This window comes from Ceratocystis lukuohia, assembly GCF_044167205.1.
Source record: "Ceratocystis lukuohia strain C4212 chromosome Unknown Supercontig7_pilon, whole genome shotgun sequence".
In the NCBI taxonomy this organism is placed as follows: Eukaryota; Fungi; Ascomycota; class Sordariomycetes; order Microascales; family Ceratocystidaceae; genus Ceratocystis; species Ceratocystis lukuohia.
Genome location: NW_027263526.1, coordinates 1,861,744 through 1,874,090, shown reverse-complemented (window position 1 = coordinate 1,874,090; position 12,347 = coordinate 1,861,744). Strand labels below are relative to the sequence as shown.

The window sequence follows — 12,347 nt, the reverse complement described above, 5'->3', positions numbered from 1 at the left end:
GAGGTGAAATAGTAAACAAGGCAAGAAAACAAAAAAAAAAAAAAAAAAAAAAACAAGGCCCTGGCTAGCTTACGGCCGTCCCTGTTTAACTTCTAATTTCCCCTGAAAGTTTCTTGTTCAAGTTTAGTTGCTTGAATCCTTGGTTCCATATTTTAATAAGGGTTGGCCAATCTTTTCAGGAGAGTAGGCATTCCCACTAGGGTTATCCACACGAAGATCAGACATTGTTTGGTGGAGTTGAAACTAAGGTTTGCCCATTGTAGTTGTAATGTTTCTCACACAAGGTGCTTCAATCTCGATCAAAATAAACAAAGAACATTTAGATACGTACTATAAACACCAAGAGAGTGTAACACACGAATTACGAAACGAGAGAGCAGATAGTAAGGCTGACTTGGCTGGCTTTGGTTAGACCTTGTACTAGGAGAATGGCGAAAGTTAGTCTTCAAGTAAACAAGATGGTTTGTTTTTTCTAAGTTTATCCATTGTTGTGAAGAGCTAGCTTATGAAGGCAAATAAAGAACAAAAGGCCCTAAAGCATAAATGAACTCAAACCGTGAGGCCCGGTGAACAATATGCAATAATGTAAGCACAGGGACAAAGATCACCTTGCAACTTGGTTTTTTTGGGTGGTTCTCCAGGCGGCTTCCGAGCGCCTTTTTGTGTCTAATGCCAGTTTATAGTAACGCCATTAATATCGGCTAAAGCGTCTAGAAAAGCAAGGGAAAGGGTTGAGAATGTACAAGAAACAGAAACAGAGGCTCGAACGGAGAGGAAAGGGAAGTGGCTTTCATCATACAACGTAAGGGTTTGAGGTGAGAGTGTAACAAAGATAAAGGGAGTGCATTCATCGCAACCAAGGTTGTGAAGGAAGAAAATAGTATACGAACCGAGAAAAGCAGGAGTAGAGGCAGACGAGCACAGCAGACACAAGTGAAAGTGCCAGTTATATACACTAATAATTCTTACGCAGGCAAAGAATGGGTAGATACATCTGCACTTATACAAGATAAGTGAAAAATCATACGCGGGGCTCAGAGCGCACAGCATATGCAGGAACGGTCAAAAAAGGCTACATGACGTCGAAGGTGCGACCAGAAAAATATACAATGTGACAGGGCAAAATTCAGACCATGTAGCCTGCTCATCAAACAAAGGAAAACACTTGGACTCGTTCGGGGTTTTTTCGTTGATAATCGGTTGCTTTTTTACCTGGGCGTCGCATTGATGGAAAAAGATATTTTTTGCTGTGAAGCATTGCACTTGTATGGGCTCTGCCTCAATGTCAGGGTTGGTACAAGCCGGGAAACGTCTGAAATGGCATCAAAACAACAACAAAAACAAAAACCACGGGCCACGGGCCACAGACCAATCGAAGCCTGGAAATGGCCAGACAACACACTGTGATAACGAAATTGCAGAGGACTTTATTGCCAGGATCCTTGCGTGGGATGGGGATAAGGATGAAAAGAATACGTCTTTATGGCAAGAAAGCAAGGAGAAGGGAAATTCCAAGTAGCAGTGGCTGGATAGAAGCAAAAAAGGGAAGTACAGGTACCAAAAAGCTACTACGTACCAAGGTGCGTGCCAATAGAATCTACATGTATAGATACACATCGCTGTCAGCACTCCTTTTGTATGACAAAGGCTTGGAAAATAAGGGTTTATGCGTTGCGCAGTGTTGCGTTGCTTTCCTTTGTTTAGAGCCCAAGCAACGAAAGCGAGGAAAAACAAAGAGATCAACAAATAGCCCGTGAAAGCTTTTTTACCTGTTCTTCACGATCTCCATGAGACTGTTTTTTTTTCTGCTTATAACGCGCTGGGTTTGGCTTTTTCTTTTCTCTATTATTTCTTTCCATGAATGATCGAATAGACCTGTGATAATAAAATTTTCTCAGAAGGTTCGGTAACTACCAATTCGGTCTTCTTCTTCTTTCCTTTCCCTTCTCATTACGCTCTAAGGGTTGCTTTTTGCTATACACTTTGGACCAAACCCTCATTTGACGTTAGAGAAGATATCTGCACCCTTTTAGCCCTTCTATTTCTTCCATTCTCTCGCTTTCCCGCCTTCTATTTTCTTCTCCTCCCTCTCCTTCTTCCTTTGTCCACAACACCAAAGATCGCCCGCAACAAGTCGCCTATTTAGCAATCTGCATTGCTTGTTGTCTGTGGTTCTTTGATTGCTGTTGGCCTTGCCTTGTTCGCCCCCTTTGACATCTTGGATCAAGACGTGGAGACTTCTACAACTCTTTTGCATATATGTGAAAAGGGTCCAATTCTCCTCACCGTCTCCCTTATTTACAGCCTCCCGATTTTTTCTTTTTGTTTTATTCATCGGCTTCGTGGCATGCAGATTTCGCTGGGGCTTCCATAAACAGCCGCGTTCTTCTCGATAGAATTGATCCCCCAAAACAAACAAACAACTACGATATCTACCACCACCAAAGCCGAACGAGAATACACAAAAGACAAAATTAAGGCCAGGGAACTCTTGTGAAGACAGGAATTTCAACCGCCCACATATCTACATTCTTCTGCTGCTTTTGTTCCTGTTTTGGATGCAAGGGAGCCCACTAGAAAAGACAATCCGTCGCCAACACCGCATTCTCAGCTGCAGCTTGTCTGTCAACGCCGTCGCCTGGCTTGACGGCTTCCCGCCCTGTCTAAATTTGACGCTCTCCGCTTAGCTTATTAGAGTGCTGTTTGCATATCTGGAAGTTCTTTTACACACGCGGACACTACATTCCGGTCACATCTCTTTATATTATTCTGTCACCCCATCTCAAGTTTGCTTCATCAGTCATTCATCTTTTGGTAATTGTCCTGTTTCTTCCCTACCATCGTGGCTTCATTGTTATCCGCAACCTATCTCCTTTGAATACTGCTGCAGCCTTCTTTTCATCTGGTTGCAGTCGGAATACACAAGACATTTACAGCCATGATCAACCCGAGAGTAAGTTCTATTCCCTTCTGTCTTTATCTTTTGGCATATGTTTCTTGCCTGTTGGTAGGATCTGCCAGATGCACGCCAAACTTGTCGTTATCCAATCATCGCGCTCGCTATGGCCCCAAATTTCCCTTCTTGGCCAGTCTACCGTTTAGCGTATCGGCTCACGGCCATAGCAACCACGTCAACTTTGGGATCATATGCCACCGTTGGTGGTTTACTGACGACTGCTGTGTTTCCATTGTTTTTCATCTATTTTATTTGGTTTTGACACCGGCGACCGCACCTTTTCCCCCTATGTAATAGAAATACAGGCTTGCTAACCACCACTTTACTCTCTGCTACAATAGCCCCAACGCTCCCGCCACATGTGGGCTCAGAACGAGAACATGGCCGTCCCTCAGGTCGTCAAGTCGACCAAGGCTGTCGCCGCCTCAAATTCTTCGGCTCATGGCATGGCCCGGAAAACCACCGCTAAGCGCAGTGCCTTCAATGATCTCAGCAACACCGCCCGTGGCCCTATCGTCCTTCAAACTGTTGATAAGAACCCAAAACACTCTGCATCCGATAAAAAAATCAGAATCGCCAAGTCACAAATTTTTAATCCCGTGTCTCTGAAGAAGCCTAGCGATGAGAACACCACTGAAGAATCGGCCATGATGCGTTCTGCCCAGCGCAAAGTCAGAAAAGCCGTCTCACTAGCACAGTTTGATAACAAGGGTCGTATTGCTGAAGAGACGGCTTCGAAATTCGTCTACCCCGATGCTACGGTTGCAAATGAAGTTTACCACGATGTAGAAGAAAACGATGAGTCTTATGACGACTACATGCAAGAGCTTCCATCTATTGCCCACGAGGAGGAATCTGTTGATGGCTCACAACCTGAATGCTATGCTCCCCAGCCTCGGCATCTTAGCAGCCAACCTGTCTTGAGACACAGCACTTCGGATGCTTTATACATGACTGCTAAGCACATTCAGAATGGCAGCGGGGAACATGCTGAAACCTCTGACATGTCGGTGGAACTGGCCCCTATGGATGACCTTATTGAGGCACTGTATGAGGATGCGTTAGAATACCACAGCGACGCCGAGACTATGCCTGTTCAGGATGAGGCTATGAACAGCCAAGACCGTTACGAAAGTCTTTCTATGGAAGATGATATCCACGGCTCCTTTGAAACTGTCACTGTCGATGACACTACAATGGTTAACATCGTTGATGAGAAGTTGGTAACAACTTCAATTTTGGAGCCTGAAGAGTTTTGGGACGAAGAAGAAGAGGAGGAAGATGAACAGGAGGGAATGTACGAGAACGGCCGGCTCTGCTGTCCTTTCCCTAAACTCTCAGCTCGGGTCGAGCGCGACCTTGATATGGCCGCCGATTGGGTAGAGTCTTCAGGGCAATTCGAGTATGCTGAAGACTGTTTGGATATTAACATGGTGTCTGAATACGTTGAGGACATCTTCGAGCACTACCATAACCAAGATCGCCGATTTCTCCCTAGCCGAGATTACATGAACATCCAGCGGGAAATAAAATGGCCTATGCGGGCTGTGCTCATTGACTGGGTTATTCAAGCACACGCACGGTTTAATCTGCTTCCCGAAACTCTCTTCCTTGCCGTCAATTGCATTGATCGCTTCCTGGCGCAGAAGGTGGTTACCCTCCCCAAGCTGCAGCTGGTCGGCGCCACTGCTTTGTTCATTGCTGCAAAGTACGAGGAGATAAATTGTCCCTCACTGAGCGAGATGCGCTATATTGTCGATAACTCGTACTCTGAAGATGAAATTCGCAAGGCAGAGCGCTACATGCTTTTGATGCTCAACTTTGACTTGGGCAGCCCTGGTCCCATGAGCTTCTTGCGCCGTATTAGCAAGGCCGATAACTACGACATTGACACAAGGACAATGGCCAAGTACTTTCTTGAGGTGACGCTTATCGACGAGCGCTTTGTTGGTCTGCCACAGTCGTTTTTGGCGGCAGCAGCTCATTGCTTGTCTCGGATGCTGCTGCAGCTTGGTAGCTGGGTAAGTGGCTTGCTTGGCCTTTTCATTGTCATACATGTGCACATCGCTAACAAATTTGCCTTTCTCATTCAGTCTCCGGCTCACGTGCACTACTCAGGATATACCTATAAGCAGCTTCGTCCTGCTGTTGAGATTCTGGTGGAGTGTTGCTCTAATGCTAGAGTCCATCATGTTGCCGTGTTTGAGAAGTACCGAACACAAAAGTACAACTACTGCGCCGCCTATGTTGTAGAAGACATTGCTATGGGATTTCGCCCTCCGATGTTTCACCCTACAGTGGAAGAGATGATTTCATCGCTCGACCTGGCGGCAGCTGTGGCCGAAGAACGTGCCATGGCGCAGCGGGAGTAGATGGACCGTTACCACCATGTTCACGTCACAGTCCCACGGCAGATCCACCAGGTTGAGCTGGAGCTCTATAGATTTCTGGCTGCACTCAACCCCCCGCTCGGTTCTCCTGAGCTGCCGATGCAGGAGAAGACAGCGCTGTGTCACAATATTCGCGCACTAGACAGCCAGCTCAACGCCATGCGCATGCGTTTGAAGATACTTGCGTCAGACCTGGAGGCGTGTAGGTACCCGCCTACACCCCAGCCACGCGTGCATCGTATGGCTATGGCGAGAATGCAGTGCTTCCCTAAGCGCGAGCGGCCCCACAAGGTGATACGCGAACGTCGGTTGCCCCCGATACCGTTTCGTATATGAAGACTCGAATGGTCTGTATCACGATGCTGTCCACTGTGAATGGTATTCGTGCCTTGAAATCAACTAGCAAGTATAGACGTGCCGTGGCACTGCTCCCTTGGGTTAGCCGGCTTCTATTGGAGCTTGATCTTCCAGAGAGGGCTGCCTGGTGGTCGTTTGTGTCTAGTTGGCGAGACTCGTCGCTAATTGCCTCTATATCCCTTCTCACTCTTACGACTATTTTTATGACTCTTATGATGATCCGAATTGCACTTTTTTTTTTTTTTTCTCTTCTCTTTTATTTCATTTTGAAATGGCCTCTGGCTTAATATACCCTCTCTTATTTTCTCTTCTCAACACACTCTCGCTCCCCGAATAAAAAGACACATCTTCTATAGACAGATATTATCACGGCCCTATAACGAAGGCCACTGCGGCTATATTACCTTCGGACGTCCCTAGTTTCGCATACACATTTCATGTAGGGAGGCTTATTTCTCCTTTTTCACGGGGAGGCCTAGTATCACGCGAAATACTTTATGCTTTTCTCTTTCCATTGCTTTCTTTCTGCACCCTATTTTGGTCAAGTGGACTTTTTGGTCTCGCCATTTTCTCTTTTCTTTGTGTGCTTTTCTAGTTTTTTCCTTTTCTTTTTCTTGAGTTGGTCTTCATTTTTTCTTTTTACTTTCTGCGTACAACAATAAACTCTAAGAAGTAATACGTACTTATAGATCGGAGGTTTCTTTTGCTTATTTTTCTTTTTTTCTACGAGGAAGAGATCGGGGCTTATGGGTGTTTGGCTTCATATTCATACATACTTCATTCATCATCTGATTTTGGCTTCTTTTGTCCCATCTATGTGTTTGGCTGTTGTGAGACTTTCTTTGTCGTAGACTTTATCTTTTCCCTTGAAGAAAAAGATGAAACACATTACCTTATACTGTCAGTAGAATAGACCCTGATGGTCCAATGAAATGAGGCTCAGGTGAGGATGGATCACAACGGCATTTTTCTAGAGATAGCCCCGACTTATTCGCCGTTATATTGGACAGATCATTGCCACCTGAAATACAGAATCGTCTGTTGTTTTGTGGCGGTGAGAACTGAAGATAACCAGCTGCTCAGGCCAATAGCAAATATTTAAGCTAAAGTGCTACGATGCTATTTGATACACGTGATCCATGCTTGGAACAGGGTGACTAAATTGATCTGGGCGCTTGGACATATTGACTCAAGGCTTTGGGAATTCTTTGGGTAGGTCTGGCCTAGAACCGGCACGAGAACGCAACACTAGGCCGACTGACTCCTCTTTTCCTCTGTTTTTGCAGGAAAGGGATTCTTCGCAATCCTGATCATGGAGAGGGCATGGCGGGGAAGAGAAAAAAAAAAGACTTGGGGTGTGTGGTGAGGGAACTGAAGGGGAGGTAGGAGGCAAGAGAAAGAACAGTATGAGAGATATCAATGTCAGGAGGCTCAAGTAATCCAAGAAAAATTCAACAAAGCCCCGCAAGCATTGTAACATCAACAAGTAAAGAGACTGTCATGGACGTCCCAAAAAGGAAAACAAATACTAAAAAGCGGAATGAGGCAGAAAAGGGCAGAGGAAGAGCTAGGGAAAGGAGAGCTTCGGACTTTTCGGGGGCGTCGTTGAAAGTAGTGATGGCAGTGGTGACACAGGCATTGGGGCAGGTTAGGCGGTCTAGCCGAGCGGGGAGGTGGACAAAATGGAAGATGGAAAGCGAGCATGTGTTGTCGTTGGCTGGATGGAGAATGCGACGTTTATGGGCGGATATTACGTGAGATAGGTCAGGTTCCAGACCTTTATGCATGCGAGAGTGTGCACATGCGACCATACGGACATCTGTAAAGAAGACAGATAACGCCTCAAGACTAAACCACAGAACACAGCATCCAGCAGATTGTGAGTTCAAAAGCTGGCGATCTCCAAGTACGCGAATTGCTTCGGCCCTTAATCCTAGACTCCCCCATTTACCCCACGATTTCCCTCTGGTTTGTTTTCCTCTATTATTCCTTTGCTTCTGCTGCTCCAGCTTTCAGATGAGACAGCACGAAACAACACAAGAATAACAAGGATAGGGCCAATATTGCAACCGAGCTCTGCTATAACACAGCTGTTCGGTTGGGCTTAACCTTGGCTTGATAGCTAAACCAAGCAAAGTTTTCTCCTCCACGTTTCCTCCTCTCTCTTCGTTTTTTTTTCAGGAAGGAACCAAAGGAATAGAAGGGACAGAGAACATGGAGGAGTTTGAGTTGCAGTGGCCGGGTTAACGGAGGAACGGGCAAGATAAATTTTAGGGGCCTGGACCAGAGAAAAAGAGTAACAGCGATAAAGTTTTCAAGCCGGGACTCTCCGCCCATCGGCTAGAAGGAAGTCAAAGTAGAGCCATGCTGAAACGGGGCAAAGCAGACTGCGCTAAAATTGCTCTATCAACACAACCTGTAGAATGAGACGTTTAGATGTGCAGCAGGTGGAAGTGGAGAGGACAGAGAATGAGAACGAGAAGGAGAAGGAGAAGGTGCTCGCAAGCGGCGCACTATGATTGGCTGGGGAGCAAGGGAAGTTGAAGACCTGCACAGGCTTGGTGATGTTACGATCAGCCAGTGGGTGGTGAGTGAGTGAGTCAGAAAGAATAGCAAGCCCGGCGGCCTTAGAGGTGAGCTATGAGTGCTTAGACTCGTGTTTTCCTGTCTCTTGTCTCCTATATGGTGCGTCCTATATTTTGTATACCTGTGCTCTTCACTTCAGCCTTGATCACTCGCACACTACCAAGATAAAAGATCCTTTTGCTCTTCTGTGGCCCGTTCCCCTGTTATAAAACGAGCAAAAAGAGCTCATGTGACCGATCCCCATTCCGCCTCCCTGAGCGTTGGAGTCCGGGTGTTTTGTTTTCTTGTATTTGCATGTCTATTTCTCAACCTCCTTTTATGTCTAGCAAAACCCACTAAAAGGCTGCCAGATGGTTAGCGGGCAGCCACTAGGTAACCACTATAAATATCACTATAACAACAGGCATCGCTACGGCCCAGCCCGCTAAGAACTGGAAGCTTGGGCGCTGTAGCTGCCCACCAAGAATAAAAAAAAGCGAATTAAATAAAACAAAAAATCCAACTTGGAGTCCGTTTGCTCTCCCGTTTTTATTTTTCCTCTGCTTCTGCGTTGTTGTGTCTTTTTTTTTTCTTTGCCTTGCCGGCGTTTCTCTTGTCTTTTCTTCATTGCAGCTGCACTTTTCTCTTTCTCTCCCCCCTCCTTTGCTTGCTGTTCTTCTATCCAGCAGCCTTTCTTTATCCTCCCTTCTCCGTCCCCCTCCTTTCAGCTCCCCTCGTCGCGGACCCGAGAAAAGTATGACGGCATTACCACCATCGTCATCCTCATCACAAGCCGTGCTGGCCCGCTTTGAGGCTGCTGCCATCAAGGATGAAGCTGGCCAGCTCTTCATAGGCCCTGAGCAGTTTGTGAATGCCATTGCGCCTGCGGGCGAAGACTATGTAAGTCAATTGTCAAATCACTTTGTCTGTCCAAGTAGAGCCGAGTCATCGCACTGGCTAAACATCAGAGTCAAAGCTAACCATTCTCGATTCCTGTGTTTCTCCTGCTAGCACCGCATCCACCGTGATCAGTACGCCCTTCTCTTTCACGCTGCGGACCGCCAAAAGACCGGCAAGCTCTCTCTCGCCGACTGGGAGTTGTTCGAGTCTCTGCTGGCCAAACCCGATGCCGAGTATCAAATTGCCTTCCGCCTCTTTGACGTTGGACGCTCAGGCCATGTCTCTTACGAGGACTTCAAAAACGTGCTGGAGGCCAACCGTAGCCCCGATAGCCTTCCATTAAGCCTCGATTCCCAGTGGATGCGACTTCACCTGGGCACGTCCAAGCAGCGGCATGACATGGACTACCCGCAGTTTGCCCAGCTTTTACGCGGCATGCAGGGCGAGCGCATCCGCCAAGCCTTTGTTCATTTTGACCCCTCTGGCACTGGCTTCATTACGCCTGCTGATTTTGAACGCATTGTGCGCGAGACGTCGCGGCACAAGCTGTCTGACTACACACTGACCCGTCTGTCTGACCTGTGCGAAAACATCAATGGCAGTGGTGCGGCTAGCAAGATCTCGTATGCCACCGTGCGAGCCTTCCGCAACGTCATTGACAGCATCGATCTAATCGAAAAGGTCGTTGTGCAAGCCTGTGCTAAGAGCCCCGACGGGAAGATTTCCCGCGAAGATTTCTTCTCCACCGCCGCCCTCCATGCCCGCTTCCAGGCCTTCACTCCGGCCGAGGTCGACGTGCTATTCCGCTTTGCTAGCGCAGATTCTAAGGCGGACCGTCTGACCCCCGCTGACTTCCGCCGTGTTGTGGATAGCTCGTGGCGCAAGCCTGTTTCTCTTGCTAGTGAAGCTGTCGAGAAGGCCAAGAAGGACTCGCAGCTATCTTGGGGCCAGCAGGTACTGGTGTCTTCGTACAATTTTGTCCTCGGTTCCATGGCCGGCGCTTTTGGCGCCTTCATGGTGTACCCCATCGATCTAGTCAAGACACGCATGCAGAATCAGCGCACGGCTGGGCCTGCTGGAAATGCGCTCTACAAGAACTCCATAGACTGCTTTCAAAAGGTTATCCGCAACGAGGGCTTTTTAGGATTGTACTCTGGTGTGCTGCCGCAGCTTGTTGGTGTTGCGCCTGAAAAGGCCATCAAACTAACCGTCAACGACTTGGCACGCGGCTACTTTTCGAGAAAGGACGGATCAATTCATCTTGGGGCCGAGATTATCTCTGGCAGCACGGCTGGTGCTTGCCAAGTGGTAAGACTTGAGAGAGACGCTTGTATTTTCAGTACTACGACCACTTACTAACTAACGTTGCATAGGTATTTACCAACCCCCTCGAAATTGTCAAGATTCGCTTGCAAGTCCAAGGTGAAGCTTCAAAGACCAATGCTGCTGTTCCCAAACGCTCTGCAATGTGGATTATCCGTAACCTTGGTTTCTTGGGTCTTTACAAGGGCGCACTAGCTTGCCTCTTGCGTGACGTGCCTTTCTCCGCAATTTATTTCCCTGCCTATAGCCACTTGAAGCGCGACTTCTTTAACGAGTCGCCGTCCAATCCACTGGGCGTGCTGCAGTTGCTGACTGCTGGTGCCATTGCTGGCATTCCCGCCGCCTATCTCACAACGCCATGTGATGTCATCAAAACGCGACTGCAGGTCGAGGCGCGGAAGGGCGACGTACAATACACGGGGCTGCGCGACGCGGCCAAGAAGATTTGGCAGCAGGAGGGGTTCCGCGCCTTCTTCAAGGGTGGACCAGCACGTATCTTCCGCTCATCACCACAATTTGGCTTCACGCTGGCTGCGTATGAGGTGTTACACAAGGCGCTGCCGCTACCTAGCCATCTGGCATCCCGCAAAGAGGTCAGTTATCTTGGCGACGAGATGGCACTCTATGCGCCGTTTGTGCGCAGTCGCAATGCGCTAAAGGCAGTGCTAGACCTGGATGAGAACTTTGGTCGGGTTGCGGCGCCTGATGCCAAGGCATGGAAGGTGCTTGACAAGGCGGTTGAGGCTGTGTACTCGTAGGTGTGTTTGTCTACTTGCTTGCCAGCTTGTCTGTCTTCTCTTGTGCGTTTCTGCCTTGAGTCTGGGACCTATAAAAATCAAGTCCACATCCACATGCATATCTACACCTACATCACCATCTGCTCCCTTTCCACGTCTTCATTATTATATACCCCCGTCCCTTCTGTCCCCGACGAGAACTTACACACATGTGCTTCTCCTCAACAGCTCTCGGAGCTTCGCCTACATTCTCCCTTACTTTTCCCCTCATCCTTTTGTGCACTATTTTCTTTATTTTGTAATCTTGTATGTGAATCATGCTCTGGAAGCTAGCTGAATCTTTCCTACTTTGCTACATTAAATGCATTACAAGCTTTTGCTCACATTTGACTGTTTTGTACCCCGTCATTTTATTTATAGGATCCTAGCTATAATAGCACTAGTATCTTTATTCCCATGTATTGTAACCCTAACCCTTGTTTGTTGCACGATAAGATAAGCATCCCCTACTAACGCGCTCAAGGTAACGAAGCAGCATGAGCGGCTCGAGGGCTCCAAGCGCAACATCGTGAATGTTGTTCTATTCCAGCTATACATTCGTCATTAGTTGGGTTTTTAGCCCTCTTTTTTTTGTTTTGTTTTTTTCTTCCATTGAATCTTGCGCTCGTTATATTTCTCCGGCGAACTTCTTTTCTTCCTTCTTCGGCTATTCATTGCATTGTTTCTATTTAGCTTGTCTCTAGATTTCCTTTCTTTTTTCTATTTTTCTATTTTTCACTTTGATTCAACTGCTATTCCTAAGATATCTCGACTCGTGACACTACGCAGCGACCCACGTTGCAAAGTGCTCATAGCTATCGGTGTTTGCAGCCATTTCTCCGGCTGGATCTCTGTCTGACTGACCTCTGACCTAACCGACTGTCTTTTCTTCACTCGTCGCATCGCATCTTGATTTGCTTGTTAGCAGCAACAAAGTCCTAATACCGGTCATCTCTGGCTCGCGTGCTCCCTTTATCGATCGCCTACCCAGTGTAGCTACCCAAACATATTCCACGTGCCTGCTGGCCTTTATCGACTATTATCGCTACCTCTGGTCTCCTGGTCTCCTTTTTCCCCTCT

General features: G+C 47.5%; 2 protein-coding genes across 2 annotated transcripts; both read left to right on the top strand.

Annotated features, from left to right (window-relative positions):
• Window positions 1-2,938: 2,938 nt before the first annotated feature.
• On the top strand, window positions 2,939-5,328 carry HOO65_070397 (G2/mitotic-specific cyclin-4; the record flags this gene model as incomplete). Its single annotated transcript, XM_071004904.1, has 3 exons — window positions 2,939-2,953; window positions 3,298-4,977; window positions 5,050-5,328. The coding sequence occupies 3 exons, from the start codon at window positions 2,939-2,941 to the stop codon at window positions 5,326-5,328; spliced, it is 1,974 nt and encodes a 657-aa protein (XP_070857115.1).
• A 3,696-nt stretch (window positions 5,329-9,024) lies between these two features.
• On the top strand, window positions 9,025-11,249 carry HOO65_070396 (Calcium-binding mitochondrial carrier protein Aralar1; the record flags this gene model as incomplete). The annotated part of the gene is made up of 3 exons (XM_071004929.1): window positions 9,025-9,168; window positions 9,301-10,476; window positions 10,542-11,249. The coding sequence occupies 3 exons, from the start codon at window positions 9,025-9,027 to the stop codon at window positions 11,247-11,249; spliced, it is 2,028 nt and encodes a 675-aa protein (XP_070857114.1).
• Between the last annotated feature and the right edge of the window lie 1,098 nt (window positions 11,250-12,347).